We start from the raw sequence: 14,113 nt of genomic DNA on the forward strand, positions 1-14,113 counted from the left end.
TTTTTACAGAGTAAATCCTGCCTTTAACCGAGAGGTGTTTGTAGATTTCATGGGGGCTCAAATAAAAACGCTGTCATTTTTGGCTTATATTATTCGAATCTACCAAGAGGTAGTCTCTCAACATGCCTCTCTAATGGTGAAAGGGATGCTAGGACTTCTCACCCTTTGTCCAATGGAAGTGGCTCACTTGAGAAAGGAATTGCTTATAGCTGCCCGTCACATTCTTGCTACTGACCTGCGTATAAGTGAGTAGCATATATTTTATTTGTAGTAATTAATAAGAGAATGAATCAATTTTATTATATAACCTTAAGTTATCATGAGATTTAACTAGTAGTTATTTCATACTGTGAATTTTTTAGGTGGATTCTCATTTTGTCATTTTCATGACTCCAATTGGTAGTTGAAATTCTCAATCATTAACCCAATCTTCACTTGACTAATAGTGAAAAAACTAATTTTGAAATATACTTTGTTAAATTTCGTCATGTATATGACCATGGGAACCCATCTTCATGTTTACTAATTAAGTTAAAAGAATCTTTTCCTGAGAATGATGGTATTGTTGTTTGCTTTAAATTGGCAGATGACACTGCTTTGGTGCACAATTGCTCATTACGAGGTATTCCTTATTAGTCTATATTTGCATCTCATTTCCTTTCTATTAATTGTCAGGTGAAATTACCATTCCTTGATAATGCATGTTTCATGCATGTATTCATAAAATTGTATTTCATCACCTCTTGGCTTTTGCCTAAACAGTGTGGAATCTACTAAGTGTGCTAATTAGTCAGTTCTATTTTGATTTATTCTTACATTTCACCTACTCTTCCTATGTACATTAAATAACTAAATATTTATGTATGTATGTATTTTTCTTGTGTATTGATATGAGTTATATAGCGTTTTAAAGTCATGTGCAATGTGTGCTGAATGACATTTATTTTTTATTTTATTAAATTTGAATTTAAAATGTGTTGGTATGAATGATATCAGGCATGGATTATGATTTTTTTATTTCATATGCCAATTAGCCTTGTTTTGTGGTGGTTTTTTAGTGAACATGTAGGAGTAAATGGGTGGAGACCTTTTGATAAAAATGTGAAAGATCCTAAGAAAACATTATACATACAGAAATGCATAGGTGTAATTGTTAACTCGTAAGATTTTATGTGCTATTGCCTTTAATAGCTGACCTCAAAGTGTAGGTATTTTGCTATGTTTATGTCTGTGATTACAAGTACCGGTGAAATTTTATTAGGGTCAATTATAATAACACAGCCAAACACATACTCATTTACAATTTTTCAAGACTTTTGAAAAATTTAGCATTGGAATTATTTAACTGCACAATAAAAATTACTTATAATTGTTTCTGTAAATTGCTAAAACCTTCAGTTGTTGCACAGTTTTGATTAAATGCTGTAGGTAGCCGTAAGAAAAGAGTGCATTGGAACCTTAAATGATAGTACATATTTTATTAAGCCATAAAAATTAATTGTACCAAAAATTTTCCTCAAATTCTTCAGAACATGATAGTGACATTAGTGGGTTTCTTATCCAGCTCATCAAAAAATCCTGACTTCACTTCTTCAAGTATAATGTATGTACTTCAATGCCTATGCTAATTTTTTTCTGTCTATCGAGCTATTTTGCCAATCTTTTTGTTACCTAATGATGTTGAAGTCAAGGCAAGTCAGTACTGTGTCAAGGGGAAAGTTATGAATGAAAAATTTGCTATGCTTGATATTGCTGGTATAACAACTTGCTACTAGTGAGACCTCTTTCTTTGCCTACGCCCATGCATATTATGTTCTGCGGAAGAGAATCATGGGCCATTTCACATCAAATCATTGCTAAATAGTAACATTTTTAACCTGAATCTTTTCCTTCCCTTTCAAATTTGGCATATTTGACTGATTCTCTACACCATTATTATTATAGTATTCTACCGATTAAGGTAGGTTTCCATGGAGTACTAAAGAGGTGATCTGGGAGCCTCCCTTTCCTTCCAGCACTGCCTTCTTTAATTCACTGTAAGGCCTACTCTCTTTCAATCTATCTAAAAATCCTATTCTTTTCCTTCCCCTCCCTCGTTTCCCCAACATTCTACCCTCCAACACCATTTTCAACATCCCTTCACCGCTAAGCGCTAACTCCATCCAAACCTTCTGTCTCCTGCGTATCTCATCTAAAAGCTGCCTCTCCTCGCCAACCATATCCAGCACTTCGTCGTTCCTTTTCCTCTCTGTCCATTTCACCCTCTCCATTCTTCTCCATACCCACATCTCGAAAGCCTCCAATCTTCTCTCGTCTTCTTTCCTCAGAGTCCACGTTTCCGCACCGTAGAGAGCTACACTCCAAATCAAACTCTTCGCTAACCTTTTCTTTAAACTCTTACACAACGATCCTCTCAGAAGCTCCTTAAAAATCAATAAATTGTGCCAGTATTTACCTACATGCAAATGAGGGTATTTTGGAAGTTGAAGAGAATTTTCGCTCACTTTGAGTGTACTCCTTATGGGATCTCTTAAACAAAATATTATTGAAATGGGATAATATGATGACTGTAGATGGAGCTATAAAGTTAAGAACAAAGATTTTAGTCACAAAAAGGATGAAACCATCATTGGAATCTGAGGAGATATCAGCAATGCTGGTGGTTTTATATGCGTGCACATTGAATTTTTACTTTTCCTCACACTTTTGAAACTTGAAGCTATGACTAGCAGGGAAAAGGAAGGACTTTTTTTCATGCATGACATTTGAGATAGCTTCATCTACTATCACTATACTTCGCTCTCTATACATACTCTATGACATAGATTTTTTTTATTTGAAAAAATTGAGTGTTTGGTAATATTCTATGTTAAAGTCAATGTGAAAAACCTCATGTTTGAAAATTAATTTCAACAGAGCACACTTCAATGTAGTTTAAAGCTGTATTTTTGCAATACTTACGAGGGTCGCCAAATTTGAAAGAAATATGAGAGGGTCGATTGGAATGATGTTTTGTTTAACTCTAGTCACTGAGTTACGTATTAAAAATTGTATTTTATCTCCTCCATTTTACTTATTCCACTTATCCTCTGGCTCTTCTCCAGCTCTCAGAAGTATCTCTGATTCTATTAGGGAAGCCAACCATAGGTCAGCTAGCAAACAGAAATTTGAGTTAGCATTTGTAACTTCCTTGCTAAGTGTTCACTTGTATGAGATATTCTAAGTTTTACCTAAAATTAGATGCCTGCCTTATGTAGATTTATCTCTTACTCGCTAACAAGACACCAGCAATGTAAACATTTCATCTAGTTTGATTATTTTTACTTACTTACAACGTATTTCAGATCTGTATTGTGCTGAAGTCTGAATATTTAAAAACAAAATGTTTAATTGGGAAAGTGTGCAAATATTGCATTACAATGTCCATAAATTGCCTTTAGTAAACTTTCAATTAGGTTTTGTTTGACCATTTTTCTCAGCCTTTTTAACTTTAATTGCCCCTGTAAGTTTTTTCGTGCCATAGTACATTTAAAAAAAAATATTTTCCCCATATTCATCTTATAGCTCTTTTTTATATTTTAAGAATTCCATTTGCAAAGTGTAAGTAAGCTTTGAGAATTTTTTTTGTTTTGGTCAGATAATTAGAAAAGGTCATTAATACTTAAAATCTGAGGATATTCTGTGATGCAAATCTTATCAACAAATCGATGCCATTTATTTTTTAGTGTTGTGAATGATTGTTTACCTACTTTTTCTCATCCTATCAGCTGATTGAAAGGTTGCTTTTATTCACGTTTTGAGAGCTTGGTGAAATTTCAGCTTAAATTTGAATGTCATGCTTTATGCATGGTCAATACTAACCATTGGTCAGATTATTGTCATTAATTTATTGATTGAGTCATTAGTTTTTGTTCCTGGCCTAGCTGGCAATTTGCCTGTGATATAGCTTCCATGAGTGTAGTGTTCTTGAAGAATTCTCCTGTCAAAGCTGTTTGCATTTGAGTTGTGTGTTGTATTTGTTTCTGTTTTTCCCATGAATCCCTTTCCTGTATCCTTCTATCCCTTTGACTGCCATTGAAAGTTTCAATTCTTCTAGAGAACCTATGGAAGATTCACTGCTATGCTGAAGTTATTGAATCTATTCTACAAATTCCTTTCTGGTTCTCAAAGGCATTATAATTTGGAGAATTAATGTTTTAAGGAAATAATGATGGAGTATTCAGCAGTAAACCAAATCACTTAAAAGTGCACTTGAAGTTGAAAATTCTAGAGATGAAAAAGCAGGAGAGTCAAGGTGTTCAATACCCCAGCATAAAATTTTAAAAGGGTACAGTCTTAGAAGTTAATGAATTCGCAGGACTCAAACCTAATATGTATCAGTTTTAGAGAATAAATTCTCTATAATTTACATGGAGGTTTGAGTTCATGCTCCTACAGTGGACACTAATAATAAAACTTACCCCCTGGAAGAATTTTTTTTGCTGAACAGATATACATATTATCTTTCCTCAAATCTCCATTAAATGTAAATAAATTATCTTGGTATGCGTTATGGACTTCATCCCAAGGGATTTCTATATTTATCATGACAAGACCCATATTAACCCAGATCATCAGCAAGGCATCTTCCCCAGTCTCCATGTCCATGCCTGCAATGTATGGGAGAAGTTTCTAGCAAAAGTCAAGAGCAGAAGAAGCGTTCATCGTACACCTATTACATTGCCTTATTGTCATTTCCTGCTATCTATGACAGCAAGTCCTTGACGTACGAACAAGGGGATCGGGTTGGTGTGGTGGTCTGAGTGTTGGCTTCCCACCTGGTGGGCCCAGGTTCAAATCCCAGCAGCGGCAGAGAATTTTCAGAGACTGCCTGATCCCTGTTTGAATGTTGTGTGGAAGACATTTCAAGCGCAACACTCCTTCCGTCGGATGGAACGTTAAGCCGTGGTCCCCTTGGCGCCTTTTGTTAAGAGCAGGCTAATGCTGACACCGGGTTTCTCTCCACCCTTCCTCACCTACCCTTCCCTCATGGCGCAAATGACCTCAGTTGTAGGTCGCCTCCACCAAATACCATACCATGTACGTACGAACAAGATGTGTTCCGAGACCTTGTTCTTTAGTGAATTTGTTTGTAAGTTTAACGCTGATGTTACGTGTAACAAAATGCGGCAGCAGAAATAATTTGCTTTAAACAGTAGAATTTGGAGAATAATCACAGTGAGTAGTCAAAGTAATACACGATTCTCTATCGATCATCGGCTTTGAGATACTCTTGCAATCCTACTGTATTACGCTTTCAAATTAGTGACAGTTTTGAGTGCGTGCCTCTGTAGAAAAATATCCATTTAAAATAATAGATAATATGGCTAATATTCTTCATGGCATAGCATTTGTCACACGCATCAGGCCCTATGTGCGATCTCCTTGCCGCACTGCCAGTTGGATTGGCCATCTCCAAAGGCACCAAATTTGAAAATTCTGTCACGCTTGAATTTTTTGATTGGACATGAACGTTTTTATCTTTGCAAGTTTGTTAGTTGAGTGTTTGTAAATTGTGGACTTAATGCACTTATTTTCTGACCAGAGATATTATTGCAATATAGACTCCTTACTTCTGACCTGTCTCAAGTTCTCATCCACATCTATTTGGGGTATCACCCTACTTTGAGCAAGAGAACCAATGCTATAATTTGGTATCTCCGAGGATCTTCAAGTTTTGTCTTAACTCAAAAGTTTCTTGTACAGTTACACGAATGTGATGATTAGGTACATACGGTAGTTTGCTGAGAGGTAAACGTAACGTTGAAAAATGTGTTTTACAAGGAAAAATTACCCAAAAAGTATTCTCTACTAGGTAGTATTTTTTTATTTATACTTGAATAATTTCCTAACTGTACAGAACTGTGTAGAAATGGCATTTATTCTCTAAATTATTGTGCTTGAATACTCTGCAAAACGAAATTACAAGGAAAGACTTTATGTACTGCTGTGATTCCTATGATATCTGCTGGATACATTAAGGTAAAATTTTTTCAATGCATTATTCTTTCTCAATAACTTCATCGAGACTTAACTGATTCACCAATTTACTTACAATTAGTTCTCCTGTCTGGTGAACTATATCCTGTGGAAGATGATGGGAGATAGAAGCTGTAAAAGTACCTATATCCCAAGATATAGTTTTAGTGAAATGTTATATTAACATAGGCTTTGAAAGAATAGTATGAGAAAATGAATTGTAATTATTGATTTGTTATCCAGCGGACTTTAATGAGAATGGTGAAGACAATAAGTGTGAAGAATATGTAGCTAGTTAAGGTTTTTAGTTTACCAGTTATCTGTTTTGAATCTAGTTAAATAATAATTGTTTAAAATAAATTTTCAATTATTAGGCTATGTTGATAATTTAAAATGCTAGAACTCTGGAAATACTCACTGGGGACTCAAAAATAACTGGACACATTTAAAAAAGAGTCAACATTTAATTTTTTGTCTTACAAATGTTAGTCACCTTTGTAGTACTCTCCATTTACACTGATACATTGTTTAAAATGTTTTTTCCAACACGTGAAACACCTTAGTGAACTTACTTGATTGTATGTTAGGTGGAAACTTGCAGAATTTGGGACGAAGAAAATTTATGTGCTGGTGAATATTTCTTGTTTCCTTTAGAGTTCAGAGCTCCATTTTTAAAACTCTTTCCTTTTGCTTATGTTTCCAAGCAATTATTTCTGCATCCTCTGGAATTTACAATTATTTTATAAATGAATACATATAAATTAAACTGTTTGAACCCTTTAAAAAACTTGTTAAGCTTATTTTATTCTCTAGTTCAGTTAACCCTCAATGCCCCAATTTTTTACATGTGCTTGTGCAGAGATCTGACAGAGAACGCCCTCAGGAGGGGAAAAAACAAACTAAAAGTAATATACGAGAGGGGATTGGGTAGGCTAACTGTTACTTTGAAGTCACAATGGTATACAGAGGCCAAGAAATGAAAAAATAACGAAAAGAGCATACATGCGGTATGTTACCTCAAAGTCACCCTGGGGCATAGAGGGTTAAGGATTTGAACAGTTTCAATTTTATGTGTTATGTCATGACATAAAGCCCTGAAGATGCAAAAATAAACTGCAAAATGTTGTCAAATGTTTTTCTGAAAAAGAGTGACCAATCTAAAAAAGAAACTTTTTAATTTAGCATATGTAAATGTAATTTTTTTAAGTATATATGTACATATGTATAAGTATTTTAAGACGTTTTTTTTTTTTTTTAAAAGAAATTTTGCTAGTTGCTATAAACTTCATTTTCTGACACTGTGCCTTTTGACTCTTCCACATCATTTTCAAGTGTGAAACACTCGTGAAAATTATGTGAAACCATCAAAATGTGTAGTGTAATTAGAGGAAGTTTAGTGCAACTTGCAAAATTTGCGAAGAGTGAAACACATGAAATTGATAGGGATGTGCGAGTATTACTTTTTGATCTCGAGTCGGGCTCACAACTACATGTGAGTATTGAGTCGAGTGTGGTAATTTCTGCACCAGGCAATACAACATTTCCTGCTTCAACATATCGTTATTTTTACAATCTCCTTGTGAATTTTCTATTCTGAATGCTTAACCTGGTGTAAAAAGGAAAAGATAATAAGGAACTTTGATGGCAGTTGTGTCAGAGTTAGGAGATTATTGAAAATTAATACATAGTAATATGTTGACCAATGAATTAATGTATATATACCCAAACTGCTAGGAAGAGGCCCAAGCAAAAGCATTTGCACAACTTCAATAAAGATTACATATATAAATGAATTATGTAATATTTAATCCTTTCAAAATCTCCGGCAGAAAAACCATTGTTCATCATTCTCAGACAACACGTTTTGACATCACCATGTCACAGTACTACTACCTGCAATTGTCTTTCCCTACACACTTGTGTGGCTTGACAAGTACTCTCTTGCTGTAAGTGCAGCATTTAGGAACCTTCAGAATTTTTATTAAAAATTATAATGAAGATTTTTATATATATTAGACTTTCATGGAATGTCAGCGTGGTTGTTAATGTGGATGAAGCGTGCAAACTATAGAACTTAGCTCTAGCTTTGTAGACTAATGAAAAAAATTTCTTTACTTCTCACTTTGTTTAATCAACCTAAGCAACTCTTGTTTTGTAAGTTCTAGAAGGAAACAAAGCTCAATTAATGAATAAACAAAATTACCATCAGACGAAAGTAGTGTTCAAAAAAGGCTAAGAGACGTTATTTATGACGTCAAACACAGTGAGAAACCGGCATTGTTTGCTAAAACTTAAAAGTTACATAATTTTTTTCATAGAAATCTTAATAGTTTTCACGTATTGTCTCGGCATTTGAGTAAAGAAATTAGGCTATGGTATAAAAGCACTGCATTAGAAAGTATGAGTGATACTGCGGTCCACTCCGATTAGTCCAAAGATGGTCGACTACTGTAATGGCTGACTACTACGTATACAGCCAGCTGACACTCCCAGGCCAAGGTATTAGAACTACTTATCAACTTTAAAATGATATTATTACATGAGTTTCATGAGCACCTCCTGTTGGCAGATTTCTCAAGTCACTGAACTCGACAGCTCCTTTAGCGGAACTACTTTACTCGACTCGAAATTCGTAATTCTGCTCAAAGCACTCAAATCAAATTTTTGAGTGCCCGCACATCTCTAGAAAATGATGTTGAAAAATGCTATGTCAGTATATATAATTTGGTGGAACTTGCCAGATTTCTATTGTGCATAATTTTAAGACATTATAAAAAATATTAATCCAATGTGTCGTAAAATTAATAGAATTTGTTTTGGATGAAAATAAGCATTTAGAAAACTTCATCATGCATGCTGAAGTTAGATTAGATTAGTTGAGTGTGTAAAAGGTTATTATATTTTTATTTTTCTTAAAGTTGAATGATGGTGTGAATTCTCTCAAACATAGTTAGTTATCAAGTTGATGTGATGTACTTTTACAGAGAGCTATTAGTAATGGTCATTCCATCACAATTCAGACACAATTATAATGATGGTCCTTATATATAAGGTGTTAATCAAAATTTGTGGATGGATGTCACTGTTAACTAAACATACAAAGATCATTTTCCTTGAAATTAAATTCCATTGCCAAGAGTTTTCATTTCTAGGTTTCAAACACTTATTACTGGTATGAAATACTGTAAATTTTATTTCAAGGCCAAAGAAGAATGTTAAATTCTTTTAGGAAATTGCCAAATGAAATTTATTTTTTATTTGCCCATGTATCTCATTCATAAAGAGCCATCAAAGTATGCAAGATTATTTGCATAATTAGATTCACAATGCCCTCCCTTAAAATGGTTCCTGACATGTGCTGCTAGATTCATTTCCACCTCTAATTCTTAGCAATGTTTAGGCTTGTGGTAAGCATTTCCACTCCCATCCATATTTTGTTGATTTAAAATTTACATTTACTTTACCTCAGTAACTGCCCTTTTTACAACATGTTAAATTATTACCTCCATGTGCTTTGTTCTTCCCATGATGTTTACATAAATTGCATTTTTAGTGATAACTATGATTGAATAGATGTACCACTATCACCACCTATTATTTTCATACATTTTGGGATGAAACTTTATCCAGTTATGAACTGTAATCATAATATGAGACCTTAAGGAATAATAGTTTAATGAATTGAGATGGAATTGCCTTGAAGGTTAAATGAAGATGCACTTTTACCCTTTTGTATAGTAAAAGGATGTGTGCAATTATGGTAATATGACTCAAAATTATATGGCTAACCTTCAGATGTGCTATTTTTCTGTTGTGCACTGTTCGCAGTGCTTTTCCATGATTTTAAGTAACAAAGGACTTCATGGGTGTCTTCCTATATATGAAACCACTCCAGGAACAGCTGCCTACTGTTGATGGCCTTAATGATCTTTACTGCATCCATTTTAATCTGATTTGCCTCACCCCTATCTGCACTATGATTTGTAAATGGCTTCAAGCCATGGTGGTATTTTTTCAGAATTCATTGTTTTCCCAATGGCATAACCTCTGCCATTCATAGTGGTGTGCAGTGGACAGTGCACTGCAAAAATTCAGGTTATCAGTAATAATTAGCAGTATAATAGATTCTTATCAGAAGGTAGTCTTTGATATTGGAGGGTGAGCTGCTTTTACAATTTACTGGAAAGTAATTTGAGTTAAATTATTGTTGCTAGCGTCATTTGCAGTTGTTTATCAATAGCTTACTGCTCTGTTAACCAATGAAAGAATGAAGACTACCAGCGAATTATGTTTTTACGAAGTAGAATGACCGTAAATGCTATGCATACATATTTCATATTCTTACTGCATAAAACATATTTCAGATTTTTTCAATTAAAATATATTTTTTTCAATTTTATAAAGTTGGTTGATCATGAAAGGATGACACTAAGAGTGAATTTCTTCGGATTATTAATAGAAGACCATTTCTTTTGTACATGCACTGTCACTAGAATTTTTTTGGAAAACTTCTTTTCACATAATCCTATAGCTGTCAGTGATTTGTGACAAAGAATTATTTTCTTTTGGGGTCCTTGCAAGTGAAGTTTGAAAGACAAAATTCCTGCAACTTCACTGAGAGATAGTCTAATTCTTTTTAAAATTTAAAAAACCATTTTAAAGTTTTGAAATAAGTGGAATTTTGGATTAATCTAGGAAATTGAGTTTTACTTCTGTAAATAAATATTTTATTTCAAAACAATTTCTCTATGATAATTAATCTTGAATTGCAAAATTTTGTTAAATTGTTTTTTTTCCAATAATTTATATTAGGTTTTTTGCTTTATATAATTCCTCCTAATTAATATATGTAGATGGTGGATGAATGGTACTTCGAAATTCTAGAGTATGGAAGCCATTAGTGAAGTAATTTTGGAAGAAAATACTATAATATGGTCTGAGAAATTTTAGTATCAGTGATTGTCTTCATTTTCATGCAAAAATGGCATTACGTACACATTGTTGTGAAAAGGTTAAATCAAGGTGGTTTAGAGAGATAGTCTTGAGATGAAACATTATCCAGTTATTATGACTGGATAAAGCTATATGTATATGGATATGAGCTAAATCTATAGTTTTGTCGCTAAACTGAGCTGTGCCTCTCAGCTTTTTGGACTAAATGTGGAGGATAAATTACCTGATCTCTCTGAAAATTCAAAGCTGGAGTTTTATGTGTAACATTTTCCAAATTTATTTTAGAATTTGTACCATTTATGGAACGTCTTTTTGATGAGCGGGTGTTATTGGGCAGAGGATGGACCACACACGAGTCATTGCGACCTTTGGCTTACAGTACTTTAGCCGACTTAGTTCATCATGTTCGTCAGCATCTACCTCTATCAGATCTTGCCAGAGCAGTGCATTTGTTTTCCAAAAATGTGCATGATGAATCCTTGCCAACTAGGTAAGTTACGGCTTGAAAGTACTTGTGTACGTTTGTTAAATTTAATTAACTTGTATTGTATTTTTTCCTCGAATACTCTTGGTTTAAAGTTTTTCGTCTCAATTACTTTTTTTCCCACTAGCATTCAAACCATGTCATGCAAACTTCTCTTGAATCTTGTGGATTGCATTCGGCAAAAAAGTGAAGCAGAAGTTGGTGGCCAGGGTAGGGAGCTTTTGATGAGGATGCTCGAGGTTTTTGTCCTAAAATTTAAGACAATAGCCAAATTGCAACTTCCGGTGCTCATTAATAAATTGTGAGTATGTTGGTGATTTCACTTATGATCTGAGATAAGCATGAGTTCATGTATCATGAGAATAGATTATTTTAGGTTGGTTTCTAAAAATTTGAAAGGCTTTTTTCAATGCAGATGGTCCCTATATTATGGATGATATGATCCCGACATATTTCTTAGATTTATGAATCAGATTATAATTAGAAGTACAATTATATCTGTGGCATGTTCTAAACTTAGTTAACAGAGCTGTAATTGGTGTACTTGAGTCCAATTTTGTGCTTGGCTTGCATTTTTTCTCAGTACCTCCATCATTATTTTATATTTTTATATTATGTATATGGTTGAGTACCATTGATCTAAAAATTTCCAATCTGGCAACATTTCTTGTCCTGCTATATTGCTTTGGTGTATATCTTTGAATATGATGCAGAAAAGGAAGAATTTGCTCACTTAGTTTCTTCATAAAATCTTTTAACTGAATCCCCCATTTTAAAAATTCTGTCATTTATCTAAAGAACATTCTGGACTACATATGTGCTCTTTTCTGCTCAGATTGTGTGGGTCCAATGTATAGTTTTGTCGCTTACTTAGCCTGGTATGACTTTTGCATGCTTAGCACTGAATATGTACTATTATTAATAAATCAGCATGATTAATGATCAAAAAAGTTGATTCAGCCAAGCGATGCCTAATTGTCATGCATTGATAGGGAAAGCTTGCTGCTTTTGTGTGTTTTTTGCATCTCTGTGTCATCCTGCTTTGGGCAATGTTTAGCAAACAACATCAAGGTGTCAGCTCTTCCCCTAATTCCATCAGTTCTGCCACGGCACAACCACCAGCCACGCCAGCTGCAACTGCTACCCAAGAAGATGTGAAGCCAGTGATAGTAGATGGTGTTGTAGTACCACCACCAGCATCATCCTCCGTTCATGCTCTGACCTCACTCATCAAAGAGGAGAAGGACAAGTCACGTTTTGGATTTCCTGCATCTCAGTCAGCCAACTATAGTGTCACTGATTGCCGAAGTCTGGTGAAAACATTAGTCTGTGGTGTGAAGACTATCACATGGGGATGCGCATCATGTAAGGTAAAAATATGAAATTTTGAATGTTGATGAATCAATATTAAGGATGTTTTCTTTGTTATAGTCTCATGCCTTGTCCATTATTCAAGGTAATGCGTACTTCTATGTATATTTTATGAAATTCTCAAATCGTTGAACATACTCCAATATTATCAGATACATAATCATTATCAAGATGTGGATAACCCCAAAAATACCAGCAAGTAATATATGTTTAAATTTCAATTTGGCACTAAAAACTCATTTCAGTATGGTAAGATTGCTTGAAATATTCATTGGACTTCACTTTGTTCCAATGTTAAGATTCTTGTTAACGTTATGTTGTCCTTTATTCCAATTTTAAAGTTATCAACTCTTGTTGATAAAGGTTCTTAAAATTTTTTTCAGGTGATATCAGCCGATGGTAGCACGACAGCTCAGAGTAAGCATTTTCAGCCTAAAGAGACCCTGGTATTTGTGAGACTGGTGAGGTGGGCATTGCAGGCCCTTGATGTTTACACCATTACACCTCCAAACCCTGTCATAGGGCCTCTTGGGAATCTTACTGGAGCTTACACACCTCAGGTTTGTAATTTTGTACTCTTAAGCTATAAAAAAGTCCCAGCAGTTTGAAATGCTAGATAACCCAGTTCTTTCTTTATCTTATCTGCATGAAATGCATTTTTAAATATGAATGAGTTGTGGGGAAGCAGCCAGAGTATATTATGGGCAAGACTGAAATTGCTTGAACCCCTTCCATCTCTTAAAACACGAACTAATATTTATCCCTCCAGATTATCTGTTACCTGTGTACTCAGGCCTCGTAGTTTAACACTTCCTGACTTCTGTTAAACGTTTGTGGAAGTTCATTTTTTTCAATTATCTGCTGGCACAAATTACAGTAGACTCCCAATTATACTGCTGTAATGAATAAAAAATTTAAACTTTGTTTTTCCACAGAATATTCTGTGGAAATATATATTCTGTGGAAAAACAAAGTTTAAATTTTTTATTCATCATGAGTAAGTTCCACTCAGTAACGCCTCAAACCATCAACTATACTGCTGTAGTTTATCAGTGCATGAGTTTCACACTCCTTTGATATTTTCTGCTGTATTTATAAAAAATAAAATCACACGCAAAAGCACGAGGTTGCATTTTCATGCAAGGCTACTCCGGACTTATATATGATTAATTTTAAAAGATTCTTTAATGTTTACAGTAGACTCTCGTTGATTTGAACAGCGTTAATATGAACAACGATATTACGAAGTTCTTGTTATTACGATGCAATTCGTTTGTCCCGAAAAAA

The 14,113-nt window shown here is 34.2% G+C and overlaps 1 protein-coding gene across 2 annotated transcripts in view; it reads left to right on the plus strand.

Annotated features, from left to right (window-relative positions):
* Positions 1-14,113, plus strand: part of LOC124157536 (transformation/transcription domain-associated protein) — a 105,849-nt gene that overhangs the window by 14,049 nt on the left and 77,687 nt on the right. The window contains exons 7-11 of one of the 2 annotated variants that reach the window (XM_046532351.1): positions 10-245; positions 11,257-11,461; positions 11,583-11,756; positions 12,513-12,825; positions 13,210-13,386. In XM_046532351.1, the coding sequence (XP_046388307.1) occupies positions 10-245; positions 11,257-11,461; positions 11,583-11,756; positions 12,513-12,825; positions 13,210-13,386 (1,105 nt within the window). The remainder of the gene's footprint in view (positions 1-9; positions 246-11,256; positions 11,462-11,582; positions 11,757-12,512; positions 12,826-13,209; positions 13,387-14,113) is intronic. The other variant, XM_046532352.1, reaches the window with a different exon arrangement.

Source organism: Ischnura elegans, chromosome 4 (assembly GCF_921293095.1).
Source record: "Ischnura elegans chromosome 4, ioIscEleg1.1, whole genome shotgun sequence".
Taxonomy (NCBI): Eukaryota; Metazoa; Arthropoda; class Insecta; order Odonata; family Coenagrionidae; genus Ischnura; species Ischnura elegans.